This window comes from Molothrus aeneus, chromosome 2 (genome assembly GCF_037042795.1).
Source record: "Molothrus aeneus isolate 106 chromosome 2, BPBGC_Maene_1.0, whole genome shotgun sequence".
Taxonomy (NCBI): Eukaryota; Metazoa; Chordata; class Aves; order Passeriformes; family Icteridae; genus Molothrus; species Molothrus aeneus.
Window position 1 is genome coordinate 88,626,792 of NC_089647.1, and position 26,017 is coordinate 88,652,808.

At 37.6% G+C, this 26,017-nt stretch overlaps 1 protein-coding gene across 1 annotated transcript in view; it reads left to right on the forward strand.

Annotated features, from left to right (window-relative positions):
• MRPS9 (mitochondrial ribosomal protein S9) overlaps positions 1 to 15,575 on the forward strand; it is a 34,194-nt gene extending 18,619 nt beyond the window's left edge. The window contains exons 6-11 of the mRNA XM_066571596.1: positions 5,652 to 5,734; positions 8,557 to 8,632; positions 11,291 to 11,459; positions 12,857 to 12,965; positions 13,802 to 13,971; positions 15,367 to 15,575. Coding sequence (XP_066427693.1) covers positions 5,652 to 5,734; positions 8,557 to 8,632; positions 11,291 to 11,459; positions 12,857 to 12,965; positions 13,802 to 13,971; positions 15,367 to 15,458 — 699 coding nt within the window. The 3' untranslated portion in view covers positions 15,459 to 15,575. The remainder of the gene's footprint in view (positions 1 to 5,651; positions 5,735 to 8,556; positions 8,633 to 11,290; positions 11,460 to 12,856; positions 12,966 to 13,801; positions 13,972 to 15,366) is intronic.
• Positions 15,576 to 26,017: the final 10,442 nt, after the last annotated feature.

Genomic DNA, 26,017 nt, shown 5'->3' on the forward strand with positions numbered 1-26,017 from the left:
GGTTCTATTCATGCAAACTTAAGGCTTTTTCTGATTAATATGGTTCCAGGAGTAAGGGATCTGCATCTTTTACCTTTATGAAAAAAGCTCTATCTAATAGAACACCACTAGACCCTGAGTCTTGACATGGGTTGTGAACAGACCTTCCATATCTGTGATCCTCAGTAGCACAAGCATTATCTGCATGTTTAGAAGAGTCTGTGAGAAGACATTAATGTTTCTTACATGTACTTATAGAAGACAAAAGCATTAATAATGTATAATATAATAATGCAGAAATATTTAATTGGATATTCACATCAGATTTTGTTTCCTCATTAGATAGTTTTAAGAAGTTAGTTCTATGGTTAGTCAGTTGTCAGAAAAACAAATGGTCACAAATTCAGTGCACAGCTATACTGAGTATAGTGTTTTTATTAGAATGATCTGATATTTATTTGAGTTCTATGTACCCAAAGGACAAAATCCCCTCTTGTCAGGTACATTTATTTCTTTGGGAGAATAAAAAACACCCCCACTTTTTTTTTTTCCTTTTTTCTTTTTTTTTGTTGCTGACCTTGGGCAAATGAGCTTCTTGCCCTGGCAGAAATGAAATGAATGATAAATGTAGAGAGTGTCTTTGCTGAGTAATGGAGCTGCAGCATAGGCTTTCCACAGAGGTTTTCTCCTGCACAGCCCGAGGCAGCCCGAGGACCCCTGCTGTTCATTTAAATAGGTATGTCAAATCTGCCTCGAAACGCTGCTGGTTTGATCTGTGGTAATATTTGTGAAGGTTCCATATGGACTTGAGCCCCCTGCAGTGCTAAGAAATAATGTACAACGCTTCATGGTGCAGACGCAAATTTTCTCTGAAAAGGGATGCAATGCTGCGTTTTAGCTGTCGGAGAGGATGATGGAGCTGACGCGCTAGGCCTGTCAACTTGTTACACGGATGGGTTGCACACAGCAAGGCTGTGGAAAATCTGTGCCTTTTAACTTTTCTACTTAATCACGGTTGTAGCATTGCCTTTAGACTGTATGCTACATTAATTCTCTTCCTCCCTTCTGCCTTTCATCCTAAGTTTCACGGAAAAAAGTAAAGCATGCAGGTCTTGTAGAGGAGCCTTATCAAACAGCTGTCATCTGACAAGCCATTTGCATTTGTTTTGGCTGAAACAGAGCAACCCAAGGGCAAGATGTTTTGTTGCATTCCATCATAATGAAGAAATTACAAATTTTACAAGGAGCACAAGTTTATTTTTAGCTCTTCCTAGCAGTTAGAGTATGCAAGCTTGCCTTGGAAATCTCTGCAAGTATAGTGTGCGTTTTGTTTCTAAGGGCGTGGCAACCACCTTCAAACAAATGGCCTTGACAAATGCATTTTTCATTAGTATAGGATACTTGAGTGTTCTTCAACTGTTTCTGAATATTTTCATTAAATAGGCTTCTTTAAATGTAAATCCATTAAGTGAGATTTAACAGGGTTTTTTTTCTAAGTTGGCCAAATGAGAGCCAAAATCTGCATGAAATTCCCAACATTGTTTTAGCCACTTATTAAACTAATGTGTATTTAACAAAATGTATTCCTAAGTCTCAAAGCTAATTAATTTGTCTAGAAAAGAGTTGTATGTTAATACAGCCTAGTGTAAGTAATCAATCTGATTTGAAGATGTCTTTTAAATTGCTACATTAAATCTAATAAGCAAGATAAACATATTATTTAGCTTAAACTTGTATGCCATTAATTACATAGGCTCATGTGGAACTTGAATTTTATTACCTGTTAGTTATATAACTGGGCATAGCATTATTGTTTAGTTAGCGCTTATAAAAAGTATTGTCCACTTACTGAAAATAAGCTATCTTTGTATGTATTATAATTGCCAATTTACATGTTTGGCTTTCAATATGAAATGAACTATTATATGAGATATTTGTTACATGCATTATTGTTGTTGTTCTCCTTGTTGAATAAAGTTTAGCTGTAGGGAAAAGGACCATTTATTTTTCTTCTGATATACAAAAAACTGTTCATTGCATGAAACACCATTTCACAAATGTTTGATAGTGCATTTGATCATCATTTCTCTTAAAAGTTTTTTAGAATAATACCATTTTTGTAATGTGCAGAACAAGACAAAATGGTATCTTCATACTATTGTGCACAGGAAAATAGTAATTCCATGTAATCATGCTTGTACATTTTTCAGAAATATCAGGGCTTATGGATGGAGGTAAATACCCTAACAATTGAGCATTTTAACTCTCAAAAATATTCCAAAACTTAAAACCATTCAAAGTGTATGCTGAACTCAAAGCACAAGAAACAAAGTAAAGTGCAAACTGAGGTAAAATGTGCTCTCTGCAGCATATCTTAACTAAAATGTTGACAGAATTTTTTTTCCCTGTAAAAATCTCTTTTAGGGATTCATTTGCTGATTTCTTCCCTATTTTTTAATGCAGAGTAAAATAATTTTTAATTATTTAAGTGTCCTTGTAGAGATCTGAAATTTGATCTCTATTAGAAATGGAAGCGTTTCAGTACATAGTCAATCTTGTAAAATCAGCTATTTTGATTGTGTAATAGCTGAGTTTACAAGACACACAGATGTGTACAGTCATGAATTGGACTATTGAATCCTCAAGTGATTAGTAAAATCTTCACCTGCCAGCTTTGAAAAAGCAAGTGTGTCTTCAGAAGCTTTCTTTAGCCGTTGGGGAGTGAAGATTTGTCAGATAAATTATTGGGCATTACATGTGATTCCTGATTTTGCAAAGGCTCATCCACATACTTTACTTCACATGTGAGTGGTTCTTTCAGTCTGTTGGCTTTATCTCTATACAGAGATAAGATACATGCATCAATTTTTTTATTTTTTTTTAGTACTTCAGACCAAAATTTTATAAAGAGTTCCAAGTCCACTTTCATTGCCATAAATATGTAGGAAATTATATTTAACATTTCTCTTACACTTGGAATTACTTTAAAATGCTACTTTTCAATGTTGCTTGACTTCATCTCCTGAGTAAAGGGTTCTTTGTCTGAATAGACATGATTGCTGTAATTTAACCAGAACAGTTTAAAGAGATAATTTTAATTCTTAAAAGTGCACATTCTTAAAACTTAAACAGGCTGTGGAGTGTTGGTGTTCTTTGGGATTACCTAGGGAGGGTCTTCAGGAAAATTTTATTGTTGCTGCTGCTCTAAACCCTTTTGTCATTGTAACTGACAATTAATTTCTGAGGCTAGAAAGTGGTAGATCGTAACCCATATCTTATTTTATTTGGCTGTGTTTATCAATCATTTCCAAATATGAAAAAATCCTTAAGTCTTCTTCTGACTTGTGTCATGTTACCTGAAAATTTGAAAATTCTTGAGTTGCTGTTTAGAAGCAATTCTGACTGTAGTCAGTCTCTTAAGGTCACAGCTGTGATTACTTCCAGGTGTCCTTTTTTAAGGAGCTGCGTTGTAGCTGTGTTGAGCTCCTGTTCATGTATTTTTGCTGACCGTACTAATAAATAACTATGTATGCCAGAATGCATTGGAGGAGAATGGGTGATTGTGAGGAGGCAGACAGGAGGCTGCTTTTGCAGGTAGAGTGGTGACACCCTCTGCCTTTGAAGGCAAGAGGTAAGTCAAGAGTGGCAGTAAGGTGAAAAACCTCCATACACATTTATAAGACCTGATAAACCAGTACGTCAGAATTCTAAGCATCTGACACCAAAATATCATCTTTGTGCCTGGCTTGACTTCTTCCAAATGCAGACACTCATGGAGCTCATCAGGTTCATTCTCTGACTGTTCCAGCTGAGCTCTCCCCAGCTTGCTGAGGGACAGACACAGCCCTCCTTCCCCTTCTCTTCCCTCACTCTGTGGTCCCAAGCACAAGCTTCCAAACTCATTCTTTGCCAGTACTTAACTACAGATACCTAAAAATTGCTTGGTGCAGGCACACCTCATGCTCTCTAACCTAAACTGTGTTTGCTTTTAATGTACAGGCAATAATTTTTGAAGCCTAATGCTCAGCTCTGAATGGGGTTAAGATTGCTAGAGTGATGTGACATAAATCTTGCCCACAGTAGTAATACTGTATCCTGTTTCCTTAGAGGACTATGGTTATATTTGTGAGGTTTGGAAATACTTGAAAATAGGATTGCTGCTCTTTTATGTAATGTTGCCTGTGTTTGAGGATAAAGAAACTTTTTTTAATTTGAATTTTTTTCCTAGTTCCTATCTGATACAATTACCTCACGAAAGAGAAAGGATTTCTGAAAGGCTTACTGCTATAATATATGAATTCTAATGCTGTCTCAAAAGTGAACAAATTTGTACTTCAAGATTTTTAACTGTGGAATTATTTTAAAAATATTTTGTTCCATTGTGGCATTAAAAATATCATCGGTGACCTGCGTCAGAGACTTCAGTGAGTTGCCCCTATTTAAATGCTTTGAGTGCAGCTCAGATAACAATCTGTTCTTTGTTCATACATTTTTAGTACAAATATTTTTAGTGTATGTGCAGGTGTATTTTATATTAATGAAAAAATCAGCTTGAACAGTAGGTGTTTATAACTAAGCAAGGGACTTCTATTTTTTTGTTCTTTTTAAGCTGTTGCTGATATTTTACTGCATTCTGTTATAAATCCCAGTTTTATGTTAAGAACTAATACTTCATTAGTTAATATCTGACAGCACAGAGATATCTCATGTTTCTTTCTTTACTGTTTTTTTTAAGTAATACAAATAAAAATCCCTAAACTATTGTTGCTTTTTCCCACTAATTCTTATACTCTTGCTGTCTGTAGCATTTGCTAAAATTCATATTAGTACAGTATAGGAAAGTGACTATAAGCTTTCTATTTCACTCCTAAATGAAAGTAAATTATTTGGCATAGAAGTACTTGGTTGTAGTACAACTGTCCTGTTGTTTCAATATAGTTTATAATTATTTCTTCAAATAATCCTATTTACCTTTGCATTTGGATCACTGCTGTAATTAAGAGTATTAGAGATTATATTTTAGAACAAGTAGTCTTTATAAGTTTCTGAACTGAAAAAACCCCTAAAATCACTGTCAGGCCATTTTTTGAAAATAATAATATAGCTAAGAATTTTGAGAAAACTATTTAAAAATACTGAAAATTCAGAGTAGGTCCGTCTGCACAGTTGAAAGAACAGAAATGCTTACTGTGATAAATGTGCAACTTTGTATCCATGTAGACATGCCAGGGTAAGAAGTTGTGACTGATATAGACCACCAGTAAATCTGATACTTCTACATGTACAAAAATCCTAACTAAATGAAATTAAATACATCTTAAACCTTGTCAGTATTTTGAGGAAGTCAAACCAAAATGTGAATGCACTCATGAAATTATTGTGCAGTATGTTTTGGAGTTGCATTCATTATACAAATGTAGTTGTCTTTCTGTATACAGCTGAGATTTTTTTTTAAAAGCATATGTAAGAAGGCAAGAAACACTGTTGCAGAATTCAAAATCAGTCATTTTGAACTGCACATGATTTTTTTTCCAGAGCTCTGCTTGTTCTCTGACCTCTGTATTTTAAGTGTTTGAAGAGTAAAACCATTTAAACAACATTTGTTTTAAGTAGCAAAATTTAAATATTAAATGAAAAAATCTATTTAAATACTTCTTCCATATGCATTTAAGGAAACATATGAAAAATTTCTGAACGTTCAGAAACATCAAGACCAGCTGACAGATCAAGACCTTCCTCTTCAGAAGGAAAAAAGGTAAGCTTCCAATTAGAATGAATATTGGTAGTAGTTTTCTTAATGTGCTTTCATATTCTGTTTTGGCACTTCTGGTAGTTCCCCATGCTACCTGCCTTCTTTTCCTCAAACACATTTTCAGGCTTTTGCTCTATTCCTTGTGTAATATTTGTATGGTAATTTCATGTTGAAAAGTTTTACCAGCTATGTGTGGAGCACTCACTTCTCATTGTTAGAGTAGGGAAATCCCATCTATTTATCGTACTCTTTAGACTCTCTCTGCTCTTTTCAATATTCTTTGCTTTGTAAAAGTTCTGAAGTGTGATTTGAAAATGAACAGAAAATATCCAGAATTCTATGTTTCTTTATAAAACATGTCTATTCATATATATGAATGTTTTATATATATATATAAAACATAAATTCTGTATGAATTTTTCTAATTATGTCTTTTATTAAAGCATTTCAAAAAAAAAGAGGTAAACTTTTTATTAAAAAAACATGGGCTTTTAAAGTACCAACTACAATGTTCCTCCTTTTAAAATCTCAAGATCTAAGGCTGAGCTCTTTAATAGTATTTAATTACAGTTCTTGAGTATTTTAACTTACCAATATTTATATTTAAGAGTCTCAAAATACTTAATTTCACTATTTTTCTTCTAATGGCTTTGAACAGAAATCATCAAAACTTAGTGATTTTAGAAAAGCTCATTTGGCTGGATTTCTTTAATTATTACCACTATTAGTAATTGAATTTAGTGTCTGTTTTTTTCTGTTTAACTTCCCTAATATGCACAGCAAGCTCTTCATCTAGTTAGCCACTGAACAGAAAAGCTCCATGTCAACCAGAAGCTATGGGAAATCTACATTTGTTGGTTTCTAGGTGTATCCAATCAGGATATGCTTTTAGGTGCTGTTTGCTCCTCTTAGACTGTAGTCTTGATTTTTCTGAGATTTCTTGCAAGGATTTCAAATTAGAAAATTAAGTTAAGTAAGTGTTTAAAAGAAATGGCTACAGCTAGGAAGTTTTGGTTTAGGCATTTACTGCTTTTCTGTATAGTTATTTTTTCCCAGTCCCAAGTTGTTTTTATCTTTGTTCTTGCTGTGTATTTTCTAGCCAGATTTATGCATTGCTCCAGGAGCACATCGTGTTGGTTTGTCACTTCTTCATTTCAGCCATTTGTTATTTATGTTAGGAAGAGAAAGGATTAATTTGCTGAGATTATTTCAATTTCTTAAATAACAGAAGTTCATGTTTCTTCATGATATAAATAGCATTCTGTGACCCACAAAATGTTTTATTATAGATTTGTGTTAGGTTCTGAGCAGACAAGAAAACAAATGAATTTAGTTTCTTGCTGCATGCTGCTGAAAAATAGCCTGACTCTTCACAGAGCTCAGCCAGTGGATTTACTGATGTGAAAAACGACCTAAAGCTAGTCAGAGATGAAAGGTTTTTTCCCTGTTAGGTTTGTAAAGCTCAGAGAATTTAAAGAATTTTTGATACTTACTTCTCACACTGGATATGGTACTTCCTCTGAGATTAGTCTGGATAGGATAATTTATCTCCTAAGTATAGGCAGAGGGTTAGTGGGAAGGGCTGGTTTTTTTGTTTGAGAGGCATGGAGTTAGTGGTTTGGTTTAGGGTTTTTTTCCCAGAAAATAATCTATTGTGAATCCATTCTGTAATATTAACTGTAGGGTTAGGACCTGATCTGAACTACTTAAAGTTTATAGCTTTTCACATGCAAGAAATTTTTTCCAGCTTTAGTGGAAGTAGCAAGTAACAGTATGTAAATGTAAGTATATACCTATAGATATATATACCTATATACCTATATATAGATACCTATATACCTATATATATACCTATATACCTATATATAGATACCTATATACCTAGATCAGGATTGGAAGCTTTTTAAAATCATTGTTAAAATCTGCATTGTTTCTAAATAATCCTTTCTCACGTCCTGACTCAGAAAAGCATTAATATGCATGCTTGAGAAGTAGTACTCCTTAAAAACACCTTCAGAAGGAATGTTTTACTGAATCACAGCTTCCTTCATGCTGCTGAAAACACTGTTTCGAAAAAACCCGAGGAGTTTAAGAAGCTAGTTACGTATTTGCTTTAAATTTACCTGATAATGTTGGAATGTATTTTTATGGCTGTTTAGTTGGTCACTTCATTTCATATATATTTCAAACATTTACTTCAAGCACTGGTTTTTCTTTGCCTTAGCATCTCTCCTGTATGAGGCTGTTATCTTAGAAATTTCTGCTTTTGCTACCATCAGTGCAGTCACTGTGCTGAGCAGCTCAAGATTACACAGTAGATAGAACACAGGGTGTCACTGCTACATTAGTACTTTGACTATGCTTACTGCTAGTGCTGTTCTTTATATTGATCAGAAAAGTAAAGACCAGTGGCAAAAGAATTTGATTTTAACATTCTGCCTTTGATTTTGCTCTGTGCTGCTAGTATACCAAATTTTTCCTGGCAGCAGGCTTTTAAAAGTAAGTCGTAAGCTGGGGGGAAGATCACATCCTATTACAGTATTACTTTAACTCAATCTTTGACTTCAATAATATGAATAATGCATAGCTGACACTCATAATGGTCATGTGGTTAATTCAATACATGAAGTTACCACACCTTTCAAAAGGCAAATCTTTTAAAATTAACGTAGGCCTTCTCATGTTTACTATAGGAATGTGATCTGCATTCATTTGTAATGGAAAATGTATTTCTGAACAAAGACTGACTGTATGTGTGGTCTTTTGTGATGTAACTCTAATTGCATGGTTAACTAAAGGAAGAATATATGTGATATTTTAAACAGAAACCTGGCTGGCAGCAGATGGCTGACTAAGATTGAATTGGAAGAAATGTTGTTAGAAAAAGTGTCAGATGATGATGTAAGTAATTAATCTTCCCAATCTTAAGGAGGCTTGTGTCTTAAAAATCTGGACTCTGGGTGTGTTTTTGGATACTGGAAAGGTATTATGCAGAAGGAGGTCCACTTCAAAAGAGTCTTCTGTCTTCTGATGAAGTCTGCATATGTTCACAGCACTGTCACATTCATGTTGTTCTGAAGTGACTTGTGTAGATATCTTTTATTTAGCACAATACAGAACTCTTAAGAACTTTCCATTGTTATTACCATAATTTAGTTTTTCTCCTGGCAACATTGTGAGACCTAGAGCACTTGTTCCTTGTTATCTAATTATGTGGTCAGGAATGGGTTATAAGAATTTATTATAGAAATAGTCATTTATTATAGTTACAGATGAAAAATAGACAGGGCTAGAGCTGCTGTTACTGATTGTAGAGAAGGGGAATATTCAACACGGGGAAATGCAATGGATTTGTACAATAGCTAACCTGTACAGAGTTATTTAATGTTAAGGATGACATGGTAATGATAGAAAAATCACAGAGGGCTTACTAGAAATAAGGAGCCCTTATTCTTAGTGATTGACTACAAAATCAAATAACAGAAGACAAAAAGCTGTATAGATCTGTGGTTTGATACAGATATCTCCTGTTACATTTTCCTTGGTATGAATATAGTGGGAGGGAGGAGTTTTGCAGCTTCCTCAGTGTCTGCAAACTGTATCATTCTGTAGGTTTGGAGTCATCCTTTTCATCTTTCTCTGGGTATAAGACTATTCATCCTAATAGTCATACACTTTTTTCTCACTCAGAGCTTTTCCCTACAGTCCCCTGAAGAGCATTAGATTTTGTCACAGCAGGTTCAGTCTATGTGGCCAGCTTTTGGAAGCTTGAATATGACAGTACCAGGGAATGTAACTCTATTTGTCTGAACATTCCAAGTGTTTTCTCACCTAGAAGCAGTGTTCCTCAATCTTGTCTGTCCTGTGAACAACAGCTTTGCAAAAATAGCATAACAGCAGCAAACATGCCCTTTGCTCAGTTGTCATCTGGTGCAGTGGCATGTGATGGCTTCCTTGTCTGTGGGGGATGTAAAAAGGTCTCCAGCAGATTGTGGTCCATAAGCATCAGTTAGAAGTAGTTGTTGTAAATTCTTCATCCTGATAATACCCAGGAGTCTTTCTCTACCTCGCAGTAGAAGCCATTAAGACTTCAGTATTTTCAGTAGCTCCTGCATTTGGAATGGCTATTTGTCCTCTCCAAGTGCCAGGTCTAATTGTACAACCAAACAGTTTGGTGTTCTTCACTGCTTGGTTTTAGTACATTCTGTACATTAGTACATTTTACATCTGTAAAAGTACATTGCAATAAACTTAGAAAAACCCCAACCAACCAAAAACCTACACTAAACCCTTATCTGTACTGGCCTCTCCCATGTAAGACTACAAAGCCTGAGTCTATAGTAAAATACATTGTTTAAATAAATTTGAAATGTCTCAGTATAAGCTGCCAGTCTTTCCTGCTCAAATTCTTACCTTTTGCCACTGCAAGAAAAATTTCAGTGATGTTTACATTATTAAACAAACTCAGAGCTATTGATTTTTTTCCTTTTGCGCTCTCCAAGTGAAAACTGTTGGAAGTTTTCTACTTCTATAGTATCTATAATTTCTATATGTTTTTATTTCCATATTTCTGCTCTTCAAGGGCTTTACCACAAGTCTGTGTCATATTGTTAGGTAAAAGTAGTTTTCAGGGACTATTGTTAAGTTACAAGAAAAGTAGTAATCTTGTGCTAGAGAAGACTCTGGTAAAAGAGAAAAGAACAAATACTTGTAATAACTGCTTGTAAGTGAAAAAAACTTCAAAAATCAGGTTATGGTATCTATATGAAAAATCCATCTTTGATGGTATGATAACTTTATATCTGGTGACAGCTGTCTGGAGCTCCTGCCAGTAACTCTTGGTAACAGGACATCCCAGCTTTTGGTACAAATGGGTTAACACACTGGTGTGTACTCTTTAATCACATGTTGAAGAACTTTGGAGGGAGGTATAAGGGGGAAGGAGAACCACACAGTAGCAAAGGATAATTTATTTCAAGAGGTTGCCCTTTAAGTCAAGTATCTCTTGAATTTTTAAATACCTTGATTGTTCAGTTTTAAAGGAAATCATAAACATTAAAGTAACTCAGCTTGAACAGCCAAAGATAGGCATTTTTTTGTATATGTTATGAAATATAATCATTTATGAGATTCAGTTCAGTGAAATAAAATTATTTCCAAATCAGTGAATATGCTGACTTACTAAAAAGCAAGTGAAAATCTTTTCCTATTTTAATAAGACAATAATAAAATAATTAAGACATCCCTCCAATGTTTTTTTTTCTTTCTTTTAAGTGAGATGAACTTCATTCTAATACAGTAATCCTTTATTAAAAAGGGGTTGGTTATGCTTTGGAGTAAAGTTTAATTGTTTTCTGAAGAAAGAACTAGATGTCTTTAGTCACACAGAAAATGATGCAACTGCATGCTGTTCTTAAATCAGCATGTAGGTGCAAAAGTGTCATCTTGTCAAAAATCATCAATAAAAGTGAAGTAGGAAAGATCCATTAAATAAAAATAGAAAGTTTTCGTGAATGCAATTAGACTTGCATACTTTAATGAAGTCTTGTTGTCTTACAGTACTCAAGATTTATTCGACTCTTACAAAAATTGGTGGCATTGCCATGTGCTGACATCGAGGAGAAGTATATACAGAAGTTTTCCAAAGAAGTTCCTGTGCAGTTGCAGAAGGTGGTTATTGAGCCCTTGCAGCATGACGAGCGAGGAGTGGCCTTCAGCACTGGGGAAGGTAATAATTTCTTGTTGATTTGTAACAATGCAGACTTTTTTCCTCTTCACACTGCTTTCTTTATATAATGTACAACACTGCTGAAAGCGTCACTACTTAATTTTATATGCTCATATATATATGTATACTGCATGTATAGCTGTTAGTGATGTTATGGAACACCAACTTAAGACATGGACTGGTCAGAAAGTACAAATTTTTGGCCCAGACTACTATCATCTGTTTTTTATATGTATTTTTATACAGTGATAGCTCTGTAGAGAGGACCCCATTGGGTTACAGGTTGTAGGATACAAAAGGACTTTGATTTTTGGGCAGAGCTGACTGCTGAACATAAAGAGTAGAGGAATGCACAAACAAATGTGAATAGTTCCATGGATGTAACAGTGTTGTTGCTTAGTATAAAAAAGGCATGCTTAGACTAGTGAGTAACCTTTATCATGATTTTTGTTGGCAGTCCAGCAAAGGGGAACTTTGAAGATGCAAAGAATAAACAGCAAGGCATTTGGATATTTACAAACACCTAGGAAAGTGTGAAGAGGAAATTTCTAAATACGGGACAGAGATGGACAATGGGATATTGATCATTCATACTGAGATGCAGGGGATGTTAGACAAAAGTATGAAGGTCTCTGTATCTTCTAAACACAGGCTGTTATGTTTTCATTGGAGAGACACACAGCTGGGAAGCGATATAGGATATGAATGAGTGCATAGAAAAAATGTGACAAATGTGTATAGAAAAGGCTGATGATTTTCTGGACAAAGCATGTGTGCACACACACTTTATGCTGTACATTTAAGAGGAATCTTAGAGATGATGGGTATTATGCAGCAGGCAGCAGATGATAATAAGAACAAAGGTCCCAGAGAATCTGCGGGGCAGAATGGCTGGAGAGCTGCTTTACCTGGGTTGTCTTCAAGGTTACATGACAGCAAAGATGTGAGAGCAGCACAAACTGTGATTTAATTTGCACTGGTTTTCAGTAGTATCTTCAGAACAGTAGTTAATGAAGTTTGATGAGCATGCAACCCGTGTGATTTGATAAAAGCCACCAGGTTTAATAAGTTCAAAACCAGTCTTGTTTGTGCCCCATCACCCCCAAAATGTAGAAGAATGTTTTATTTGTTTCATAATTCCTTTATCAGAATGATTGCTTCCTTTGTGCTGAAGGAGATTGGTTTCCCAACACACACTTCTCCCCCACTTAACAGACATTGATTAAAATATATTGAAAGATAGTTGTTCTTTGTTTGCATTTTTTTTTCTTACCTCAGCCTGTAAAACCAAACAGCTGGCACTGTATGAATGTGATGAGATTTGTTTAACTACTTGGGCACTTGAAGTTCTGGAGAATATTGAAGCCTCATAAAAGATTTGGTTTAATTCCTTTAAGGTAAAAGAAAAACTGCCAGAGCTACTGCAGTAGTTTATGACAGTGGGACTGGAAAAATTACAGTGAATGGAATAGACATTTTACATTACTTCCCAGTGCTGCAGGACAGGTGAGAGCACTATGAAAGCTGTACTTTACTGTAATTAAATTATTCCAGCAAAAGTAATGCCATACAGTTACACGTTGATGCTATGTTGATTCTATGTTCTTGTCTCTGTATAATTATCTGTTTCATAAAAATGTGTCTTACATTTCCTCCTAATTTTCAGGAGTTTACTGATAGGCAAGCCTTGCTCTGTGCTCCTTGCCTCACCTTTTCTGAAGGGATGCAAAAACCAAGAGCATGGAGTGTTCTAATAGTTCAAATTTTAGTCCCCTTAGAAAGGGCTTGAAATTTATTTTAAAAATTAATAATAATAATTATCATCTCTAAGTGTTTTGCAAGAGATTTGCAAATTGCATGCATGTGTAATTACTCTGGTGTACAGTAACATAGTGGAAGCAAACAAGGTGAGGCTTTTCATATAAAGCTTCAGATTTTGGAGGATGTGCACAGTCTGATATAGAGAAGACTTCTCATTAGGCTGACATAAAGTTTCTATTCCTAATGTGATTTTTGTTTTTATTTTATATTGTGATTTTTAAGCTCAAGAATAAAGGGAGAGGTTGCTCAGTTTCAATATCCAGAGCTGATGGATCTTGGCTTCCTTAGAGAAGTAGTGGAATAAAAGTAGTTGTAAAACTGAACTTAAAGTATGTACCATTGGCAGTTGGAATATGCTCCTAGCTGCTAATTTCCTATTGATTTGGATGAGATATGAATGTCTTTCTGGATCTCTGCCCAAAAGTTAACTATGTTTTTTAATATACAATGATAAGAAATGTGCATAGCATAGAACTTTATGCACATGAATTTTTAAATTTTTCTTCTTTTTTTTCCCTTAGGGAACAGTTATTGTTCCCTTTCCAGTTTCTTGGCAGAATTGGAAAACATGATATGGTTTGCACAGTCTCTGGTGGAGGAAGATCTGCACAGGCTGGAGCAATACGTTTAGCCTCTGCAAGAGCCTTGAGGAATTTTGTGACAGAAAAGGAGGTGGAATTCATGAGGCAAGGTAGGAATTGAAATGATTTCAGTGTTTCTTAATGTGTTTCTGGTAATTAACAGAATTAATACAAAGATCATTAAGGATCAGATTTGAGTAAATAATCCCAGTGAAACCTTGTGTATTGTATGAAAGGGATGTGCATTGATTTATAGACTGTTTTCACTTTTTTCCTAGCATCCTTTGTGTACGTATTGGATGACTTCTCAAGCATTTTTCCATCTGTTCATGACCTCTTTTAGGTCTATTAACCAGCTTATATTGCCTCAACATAGAATCACAAAACATGAATGTGTATTCACTACTAAATAAATTTGGATCAGACATTAGTGAGCTGTAAGATACTGAGATAGTGGTTTGTTTTACTTCGCTGGTCGTGTCTTGTTCATGTTTTAAAAAAGTTTTCTTCAACATAAATGCTGGAGGGTTGGCTTTGAAGGGACAGTAATGAGCAATGTTGGCTTTGAAAAGAGAGTAACGGGCAACATACTGCATGCAACTAGCCAAACTGAGGGAGCTTCTTTCCTCTCTTGCAGTATTTAGTGTTTACAAGTTACCTAGGATAAGATAGAATTTATTTAGATAACTGCAGGATTTGATGCTTCTCGATGATGAGATGTCTGTGCTATTTCAGCAAATGCAGTGTTATTAACTGTAAGCTTTTAACTATGCTCTTTCTGGACTAGCAGCAAGAATACCTGCTTGTATTAGTGGCAGAACAGCTGTGATTTTTTCACTGTATTGCCAGCCATGAAACAAAAGCTGTATTCATGCTTTGCAGGTTTCTTTGACTGTACCTTTTCAACACTGGCAAGTATAACTTGCTAGGAAAACCCTTATAAATAGACATTGTAATGAGTTTGGTATCTTTACTGAGATCAGGTAATTGTGAACATGTTTGGGACATTGCCAAATACACTTTTAAGTATATTTATATATATAAATGTATTTGTACTTATATATAAGTATACCACTTTAACAGTGGTCCTCAGAATGGGGAATGTGCAACTGATCCGTTGGGATTCCGTAAGAATGTGCTGTATATAATTCATAAGTGAATAAATACATATATTTGGGAGTACATGCTCAAAAATGCTGCTAGGACTGCGTGATCAAAAAAGTTTAAAGATCACTGCTTTAAGGGCTTAAGCAATATGGGTAGATAAGAAACAATGGGTGGTTATTTTAGTGGTGTGTAAAGGAAAATATGAATGAAGTTCAGTTACTAAAGAGAAGTTAGAGGATCTGATGACACTCCTTTGAGTGTTTTGTATTTCTGAACCTTTAGCCCTCTGGATGATACAAATTATGTTAGTGAAAGTCAGAGTTATTTGCTCACACTTAGCATACCTGTAATATTAACTGGTAGCAGTAAATAAATGGGTGTTTTTCTGTGTTTTGTAGCTGGATTACTGACAGTTGACCCACGTGTGAAGGAACGAAAAAAGCCTGGTCAAGAGGGACCCAGACGGAAATTCACCTGGAAAAAGCGATAAGTCTTGAGTATTTAAAGAGTGCCAAAGTGCTACCACAATTTCAAAACATACTGATTTATGCTTTAAAAGTGTTGTATGAATATATTTAGTAATAAAGACCTTTTTTCCCCTTTATAATTATTATGTCTTCTGTTTAAAGAGCAACAAACAACTCTAATTTTATTTAAAATTGTGGAAAATCATGGTGCAATTTGATGGAATGCTAAATCTAAAATAGTCACCAAGTGCCAACTTTGCATCTTAACTTCATTGAAGTCAATAACAATTTATGAAACTGTTGGTGGATTATAACTTCTAAAAATCAGTTTGTTTGATGATTTGGCAGTTTAAATTCTGAAATTAGGCAGCTCCTAACCGGGTATTTGGACATCTTCAATGTGCCTCCCTTTGTGCCTTGCAGGTATCTGAGGATAAGCAACAACTTCCTGCCTAAACTGTGGTGGAGTTGAGAAGCCAGTGAGAATAGTAGTGACAATTGAGGGGATGTTGAGAGAGGAACTGTCACAGAGGATAACCTTTGCCTGTGGAATCAGTTGTCTCCAGGAAGCTTCCCCAGGTTAAGTAGGGAGTGATTCAGAACAAGTATCTAAATTTAGGTTCTCTGAATCATCCTCTGGAGGAGTCAGTTTTTCTGTTCTTCCCCCAAATGCAGAAAGAGCTGGAGGGATTAAGCTGAAGTTGTCTTTTAGAACACTCTTCTCCACCCCTTAAATCTCAAGGGGCCTGTTCAAGGAGGCGTGCTCCGAATATGGCTAATGCACAAAGATAGCATTGGACTCTTTGCCAAATACAGTCATAACTTTTCTGTTTTAAAATCAGAAGCAGGAGGTGATGACAGTGCTGCCCACCTCCTGTCTATAATTGTAGCCTTCCAAAATAGATTAGTGGTTACAGTGCTCACCCAAAAGCTTAAGGTTTTGGTTTATTGCCAACTTCCTTCTTGGGACAGAGGTCAAATACTTTCAAGGAAGAGCATATCCTTCATCTGTCCTGTAGGAAGTGGACCACAACAAAAAAGAAGATAAAGTTTATCTCACCAGGAAAAGCAGAAAAACACAACTCAGTAGTTTTAACAACAGGGCACTTTCCAGCTTTCTTTTAATTTAGAACACTTCAGTACTTGGAATTCTTTCTCCCAGCCAGATTTTTTTAAGCACCAGAGTACCTGCTCTGCTTCTTACTTGCTGTAGGTCATACCAAAAGCCACACCTCAGAGGTCACAAAGGGTGCCAGCAGGTCACTGCAGGTGATAAGCAACTATAAGTGCTGTGTACAGTCATTATTTCCCAAGCATCATTCAGGGGGGCAACAAATAAATAGACCTCACCAGCTGAGCAAAACAGAGGAGGTCAGAAACTAGTTATGCATTCTTGACTGACATGTTTGTGATTCCTCTTCCCAAAGCCTGTTCTTTTTAACTTTCGCTCTATGAGAATACTCTGTAAACTTGGACAAGATTCCTCATTGCTAAGGTGAATACATGAGGCTAAAATTACCTGAAAGGATGTAGTATTAAGTTGCGTGTTGGCCTCTTTTCCAAAGTAGCAAGTGATAGAATGAGATGAAACTGCCTAAAGTTGTGCCAGGGGAGGTTTAGATTAGATATGAGGACAACTTTCATCACCTAAAGGATTGTCTAGCACTGGATCAGGCTGTCCAGGGAAGTAGTGGAATCTCCATCTCTGGAGGTATTTATAGGACATGGGGAAGTGGCACTTGGGGACATGGCTTAGTGGTGGACTTGGCTCTGCTGGGTAAATGGTCAGACTCTGAATTTAGAGGTCTCTTCCAATGCAGAAGATTCTGTGACTGGTTAAATTGAATTCAACAGCTGAGGCAATTCACCTCTCCCTTTGAAAAAACAAATGAAAGTTTTACATGAGAGATTCTACACTAAGGTAAATACAGAAAGGCTTAACTAGCACTTCTTTAAATCTGAATTGCTTGTGTGTAGCAAAATAACTATGTCATGTATCAGTAGAAGTTATGATTTGTAATAAAAACATTCACCCATGCTGGCGCAGGTACCTAGGGATCCTTTTGCTGTGCTCACATGATGAAATGAACATACTCACATGGTCTTGAAGGTGCTAGCTGAAGAAGATAATGAAAAAGATTAAATAGTAGAATTTGTATCATTTTCTCAAATGAGAATTGGTCAGTGTTGCCACATTACTTGCCTCATTACTAGGCAAGAAGCTACAAGTGCAACAGCCTATCAGCACTTAAAACATGCAAAGCCTTTTATCATGTTTTAAAGGAATTATTAGTGTTTTACCTCTCAAAAAAGTATGACCATGGCCTTTGGTGTTTTAACTGAGCAAGGAAAATGAGATAAAGTTTCAGAATTTACTGCAACTTTTTACGAAAGTCATTAGGAATACTAGTTAGTCCTATGCAGCCAGGTCATTTGCTTAATAGCTACCAGCTCAGGCTTTCAACTAAATCTGAAAGTGAGGCAAAAAGCATTTTTAAAAGAGAAAAAAAACAACACAGAATTGTACAGTTTTTTCATTTGTAGGAAGTTCCTCTCAATCATCTGCAATATGTGTCAACACTTAGGAGTTAGAAAGTTAAATTGTTGTTTTAAGAAAGATTACTATTATCTGTAGTGTTAAAGATGATGAAAAGGTGAAACTAGCATTTTTTCACTCATATTTCCAGACATCAAAATAAGTATCATGTGGGAGAAACAAATTTATCAGGGTTGTTAATTGTTGCTTATGACAGCAGCACAGCAGTAGAATCAATTCATCAATTCGAATAATCTGTTTTAACCTTCTTGCTCCTCTTACTCCATTGCATTTCCAAAGTTATTGAGAGAAGCAGCCCTGAACACCTGGCTTCTCTGTTCAAGCCAGGTTTCTTAGGTCTCAGTTTTGAACACTTTCAATGTGGAACAATCTATCTTACCAGCAAGATTCCATAATTTACTGTCCTGTGACAGATGCTTATACCCTGAACATTAAAATATTTTCTGAATGTGGGCAAAAAGAAATAAGCCCTCCATGCTTTTTGGGCAATGTTGATTCATCCAGGCTATTTTTGTTTTTCGTTCCTCTCCACCGAACTGATGGTTTTGCTGTAAAATGCCAAAATTTTCTGTAAGTTGTCTGTGCCAGCGCTTTCTGGTGCTTGTCCCGTTCCCTCGGGCTTGTCTGCTCTGCGGGCAGAGCCTCGCTGGCCCCGCTGCGGGCAGTGCTGCCGCGCCGCCACGAGGTGGCGCAGTTCGCAACAGAATGCGGCGCCGGGAGTGGGATGAGGATGCTTGGGAAGGAAAGGAGGAATCTTCCTCATGAACGCTGCTTCCATAACCACAGGTTAATATGAGAATAAATGTATTGGGTTTCAAAAGGGTATAATCGAATTGTCTTTCCGGGACTTCTTTTTCTCATGACAAGAGAAAAGGTTTTAGTGAGAAATAATAAGTGCCCATTAATACTAGTTTTCAGCAATCTAATTTCAATGTGCAAATAATACCTTCAAATTATTAGTACATTATGCTAAGAAATGCCAGCTGCTCTTTGAAGCCTGGAAATGGTACTGTAGCATTGTGCCAGTCATCAAAAATCAGGGAATGGTTCTGGTTGAAGGGACCTTCAAAGGTTATCTAATTTGACTCTCCCTGCCATTGGCAGGGACACTTTCCACTTGGCTCAAAGCCCCATCCAACCCAGCCTTGAACACTTCCAGGGATGGGCAGCCATGAATTTTTGGAGCAACCTGTTTGAGTATCTTACCACCCTCATTGTAAAGAATTTCTGCCTTATGTCCAACCCCAACCTACCCTTAAAATTCTCATACCAAACATATACATAACATAATAAATATAATTATTTAAATAAAATGTCAGAAATCAGTTTTGGCTAAAGGGAGAGAGATTTGTTATTGAAACTGTTTTATCTGTACAGTTTCATAAAATTCTTGTAAATATTGGAATTAATTTTCTGAGTATTCTCTGATATTTTATATGGATAAAATTTTATGGGCTGGAATTGAAAGCATTTTTTAATGCTGTGCTAGCACACAGTGGATATAAGTTGTGGTATCTTACTAAATGTCCAGACAAACAAGTAAACATAAATCACTGCCTGTGTACCTGCCCACATAAACAGTGTGGGAGCAGAACAAAGCAAGCAAACAAATGGGCAGTAATGGGTTTAGGTTTCTGTTAGTTCTCAGTATTAAATACCCAAATGTTGAAGTCTGGTGGGCAATTCCAGTCCACCTGCCATTTCTCTCCTAGTTACCAGCCCCATCAGCTGTGATGGATACTCTGCTGCTCTGCTGGGAACTTGCTCAATTTGAAGGAAGGAAGAAAACCTTGAGTGCTCCACTCCCAGCACAGTGTATTTCAACACACTGAATCTTTGAGGTATTAAAGGTGTGTCCTGACTATTTCTTAATCATTTTAATAAATGTCACATTCAGATGCTGATGATACTGACATAAAAATGCAAGCAGAGTAGTGTGTGCTTGTCACACGTCCTGAGCAGACTAGTACATCACAAAAGCAACTTCAGACTGAGAATAATTAGCAGGAGGTGCAAGATGGTTGAATCTTTCTAAAAGTGCTGATTTGCCTCTGAGGTCAACAAAAGCAAACTCTCCTTGGTTCCAGAACTGGTCCTGACCCTTTCCTGCTGGCCTGGTAGTACTTTGCCTTAATAACTGTTGTAAGTGACATAATACTAAGAAAAAATTGATTACACTAATTTTTATTACAAAAGAGTTACAACATATCTTGGTACAGTTCTTATTTCAAGTCCTAGAGTAGCCCTACAGGATTTGGATTGGTGGCACCCCTAAAACTTGGGCCGTATAAACCTAATTCCTTGAGTGCAAGATTGCATATGGGCAGTGGCAGCTGTAATGCTTTTGTACTGGTGGAGATATCAACAATATATTTTTGTTGGTTTAAACTTGTATTCATATAACATCAACTGAGGTTTTAGGGGAAAATATTTTACAAAGCAAGAATGAGTATAGATTATCCATTGTCAACAATAAAATAGTAGGAATATTGTTACATACTGTGTAACAGAGAAGGAAGAGGTCATTGCTTTGTAAAGGACCTTGTGTCTCTGTCTTACAAAATTCCTCACCCTTGGTCTGAGCACGGCATGCCCATTGCTGCAGGTGTGAGGTGAGCCAGCAAAATCCTCACAGAGTGCTCTTAGGCAGGAGCAGCAATGCCCCAGAAGGCTGTGACATGAATACTGACAGGGCTGTGTGAGACAAAACATCTGCTTCCTTCAACTTCATTGCAAAAGGAGAATGCGAGCACATGGTTGCACAATATCCTCCTTGCTCAGCTCACAAATAAAACCATAGGGCAGCTGGGCTGTCAGGATCTTACACCTTTCTGCTACGTGTCACCTGTCATGCTCAACCCGAGCTGGACACCCCCATCTCAGTAATAAATTTTGGGCAGAGCTGAGGAAGGGCCCAGGCAGCTGCTGCAGGGTGTGTTGCAGTTCAGGCATGCTGCTGGTGGGTTTGGGTTTGCTGTGAGAGGCAAGGGAAGCTCAGAAAGATCTCACTGAGGCTGGAGTGTTCTGGTGGGGAGGGACCCCAGCAATGCTGAAGCAAGGGCTGCCCCTGCTCATGTAATAGAGATCAAGGAGCTGTTATTGCCCACAAGGTAGTGAGGAATTTCCTTTTCTCCTTAATCAGCTGCAGGTAAATTCTTAGGAATTCAAAAGCATGTTCTTTAGTGAGACCTTGACGTGCATGCTGGCATCTCTTGGATTTTTTTGAGCCAAGGCTACAGGGGTATCTCCTGCATCTTTCATCTGAGATATCTTTGGTAGCTATTGCTTCTGCTAGGAGTGCTGACACAGGTTTAACATTCAGCTTCCCTCAGTTTCCTTCCCTGTGACAAAGTCACATTGAGACCTATTCTTATTCCTCCCCCTCTATTACCTCTGAACTCTGTATAATTTCAGAGGTTAAGCAAGTGGGCAGATTATTTTCTTCTCTAAGTCATGCTTCCAAAGCTGAAAGACTCATTTGTACTCAAGTTGTGAAGATTCCTTAATGATTTTATTTGACTAGGGCAAAGTGAGAAAGGAAAACAATATCTAGAAAATTTCACTAGAAAGACATTTGCTTCTTTGTTTCTCTAACAGCCAGATTTCTGTGTGATCTCTGCCTTAATTCATCAGGGATAGCTGTTTGCAGCAGGTGTGCTGATCGAGCTGATATTGATGGGCTGAGTGCAAAGCATACACTTCACCCTCTGGAAGACTCCTGCCTCAGACCAGGAATGTGCAGAGCAGCTGCCTCATGAAGGTACTCCAAAATATAAACAAAACCTGGGCAGGAGACAGAACAGCAGAGAGCAGCTGCAGAGAGTCAGGGGCAGCTGAGCTTCCAGGAGCACCAGGCCAGCCCTGCTGCTGAATTCTGGAGAAGCCCTAGGAAAGGAGCCACCTCAGGGGGTGAATTGCTGTTCAGTGTGGAAGCTGTGGCACTGACTGATGCAGTGATGGTGTCTAGTGTTTCAGCTATTTGGGATATCACCCTTCATTCATGAAGGATGGGGTTCCAGATCTCCCCCACCTGGCAGCTGGGCTGCTCTCAGGTTGGCAGGACAAAGTCAGGGAAGCGTTTCACTGTGGGAGGGAGGAACTGCTGGCTGAAACTCTCCCATTGTGTCAGGGCAGAGGATGTACCCTTTCCATACATCAATGCAGCTGATTTTATTTGCCAATAAAAAGAGGACACTGGCTGTGTTTCATGATCCACTGTGAGCTTATTTTTATGTTAAGGAACTTATCATTTATTGTAGCTTGTTATGTTAGCATAAAGTTTATCAGATGTTTAACATCAAAAGTCAAGACTTCATCCACTGCCTAAATTTGGCATAAATCTGATTGGTTTCTTTTGTAGAAAACCAATTTAGGAATCAATTATATATTGTGATGGGTATGAAAACAGCTCTTCTTTGGTCATTGTAGTAGATTGCAGCTTGTAGTCTGACATCACTTAACTGCACAGCAAATTGTTTGAAAATGAAAACTATTAGGACACTTAAAAATTTTCTGTTTCAAAATGACTACTTAACAACCATTAAAGCGTCTTTATAGAAATGTCACTACCCTCGTTACATCTGTACCTTTGGTTAGTTTCTTTCCCCCTTTCTAATTTTCTCCCAGCATCTTGCAGCTTGCCTATTATTTGGATGTATAATTAGAAATCTATTATTATGTTTTATGGAGATGTAAAGAGTAGGAAGAAAGCTGCATAACTACTTTTTACATACAGCATGCAAATTATCCACCTTGTGTATTTTGGCTCTGAATGTTCTGCAGATGTAGTTTCATTTCCCTTGGATCTTTGTTTACCCATTTTTATTGCTAGTCATCAAGTATAGAAGCAGAAAAATCAAAATAGGAGGGGAGGAGGGACCTTTCCAAAGAAGCAGCTTTGCATGCCCCCATCACACTGCAGTATCAAAATTAATGTGCTTCACCTACACACTTCTGTGCATGGCCATTATTTATAATAGATGGTCATGGAAATGGTAGGGGTAATCAAAATCTCATGAGAAAATGGTCACTGCCAAAGCTGAATAGTTGGGAAAGTGCTTTGAAGGATAGGATTTAAAATGGTTTCAGTCCAGATGCTGTGTGTGCTGAGAAAGGCTGTGGGATGGGGCTTTGGATGTACCCCACAGCTCAGGATGCTCAACACCTCTTTCCTCAGCCTGACTCTTGCAGATGAGTGTTGTGGACTTGCCTAAGGATAATATCCCACTGTGTGCTACACTCAGGATCTGATCTGGAGTCAATGGAAACCCTTACATCAGGTCCTTATATTTTTAAGGATTTAAGATCCCTTGGGTGAACTCCTGTCAATGCCCGTAGCACAGTGTGGTTTATGGGCTGCACTCCTTCAGATTTTCCAGTTCACTGGAGAGTGAATGAGGTGGAGGTTTGTCCCTTCTCCCTCTGCATACACCAGATAGAAATATCTTGAGCCAAGAGGCTCCTCCATGCTCTGCAGCTGTTTATCAGAAGAGTCTGGTGAGGCTCTGGAAGCTGGCAAAGCCTCTGGAGCTGTGACCGCCCATTTTGATGTGGCATTGAGCCCTGAACACCTTGAGAGAGCTGCAAGCCTTGCTGTGCCTTTTGGGGTCCCTTGCTGGATCCCTGAGAGTGTTTCCCCAGGAGGGAGGATGCCTCTAAGGCAGGGAGGGCTCAGTGCAATGGCTTTAAAGCAAAGATTGCTTTAAACTGGCATTGGACATTGGGTCTGATACCAGTGCATGAGCATGGCTCTTGGAGGGGGTAAAAAAACCCACAGGATCTTTCTTTTTTGGGGGAAGGAGGAGGATGCCAATGTTTGTGAATGAGCTGCCTTCATGATAGCAGGAGCTTCCCTTGTGGGGGTCTGGCACAGACCTGTGATGTGTGAATTAAGATTACACATAGCCTTAGAGTTGTATGGTTTAGTGGCTCAGTGTAACTTTTGAACATTAAATTTTAAAAAGAAAAAGGGGCAAAGTGCACCTAGTAGGTATGCATTTTAAGAAATATATTTTGTTTTATTGAATATAATCTAATTCGTTTAGTCACTGACTGGACAGAATGAGATATAGCATCTTTACAATATACAGATTTTTCCCTATTTTGAGTTACTGCTGGTATGGCTTAGCTTTTAATTTAATATAACTGCCAAAAGAATAAATTGCCCAAGAGTATCAATCTCTTTCAGTCAGAGTAGAAGCAGGAAACAGATTGTGGTCAACCTGATGTTAACACCTAATAATAAAGTAATGTTTGATCAGTGTATTGTATAGATGTATACATGAACACACATTTGCATCCAGGTATTACACACTTGGTTAGATCTATTAGAACTAGGGAAGATATGTAATTCTTTCTGATTTAACTAAATAAATAATTCCTTGAGCTAATTTGACAACTCTGCTGTGGTCATGACTTAGCTATAAGGACTGGAACAATTCAGAATCAAGTTGCACTTAGGAAATTGTTATGATGCTGGGCAAGCACAGAGTTCAGCTCCTGCTCCTTTCCAGAGCTTGTATGTGACTGAGAAATTGCTTAATGCCTGACCATGGGCTGCAGGCATCTGCTGATACCTGAACAGAGGCAATGGCACAGATCTGTTCAGCTCATTGCAGTGTCCAAGATTTCAGAAGAGAATCCAGATATGAGCATGCTAATGTCAGTCACCCTGGCCCTGTCTGTCCATCCTCATAGCTGCTCTGAGGCAGCTTGCAGCTTCTGCTGCAGCCTTCATGCTTTGTCTTGTCTTTGTCTCTGATGACACCAGAGGTGCTGCTCTCAGAGAAGGGAAGCACAACCTCCTCACCTGCTCCAAGCCTACCAAAAGACCCCCGAGGGGGTTCTCAGTTCAATTGGCTTTTAGGACTTACTGAACCTTAAATGGCTGCACAGCTTTTAGCTGATGCTCAAAAGTGGCCTGTGGCTTTTTGGAGCTGTAGATGAAAGAGAATTGTGTTTCTAGGATGAGAGGCTGAGCTACAGAAAGGAGGAGAGATGGGACAGGAGGACAGGTCAGACCTTTTGTTTCTGCTGCCCTTAGCAATGCTGGAGACGCCATGAATGACCACTGCTTGGGGGGTGGTGGTATATCATTCCTCAAAACTGAATTAGATCCTTTCTCTGTGTCTTCCCCTCCTCCTTGATGTCAGCACTGGTGCCCGAGCTGGCTGTGGTGTGCATGAAAGAGGCACTAAAACCATGGCCAGGTTGTTGCAGGGAGAAGTTTCCTCCCACAGGTGATGCTGTGCCTAAGCCTCAGCTGTCCTGCCTGACAAAGAGAAGCTTTGTCCAGCTGGAGTCTGCCACAGTTATTCCCAGTCATGACCAGAGAGCAGCTCACCTGCATTTGTGCAAACTTACATATGTTTTCTCATTTTAGGGTTGCTGTAACTTTTTATTCTTACTCGCAGAGGAGGGTGGGATTTCGAGACATGGGGATTGTTGCTTGCAGTGTCAGTGAAGTGATGAAGTTCAGCCCGGTATGGACCAGGACATCTCTAGCTCAGTCCTGTCCCATTTATGGGTTGTGTCTTGCAGGTCCAACAGCTATAGAAACTTTTTTAAATCACTACTTTAAGAAGATATATCTCTGGATACACCCAGGGAGGAGATCTGTTGAGGAAGCAGGTGCCAGTTTTCCATAGTTACTTTTAAGAGCCAAATTGTGCCTTAGTGCTGATTTTTAGTTTTAAGGCAATATTGAGAATTTAAACACCCTTCTTTCTTTTTTATTATTTTTTATTTGATCCAGCTGGAGCTCATACTTCCTCTTTAACTTTTTCTTTTATTATTTAAAATCCTTAATTATCTGAGACAAAATTGGTAAGAAAATCTGCAGAATCTAGGGATTCCACAGAGCTCTCTCTATAAACACTCAGGCTATTCACTGTTGCCAAATAGACATGTGCCAACTCTGAAACACCCACCCACTCCCTCCTTCTGCTGCAGCAAACTAATAAGCACATTGATTACATTCATTTAAGGAAAAACACTGCTCTTTTAAACTTCACATCCCGCGTGCTT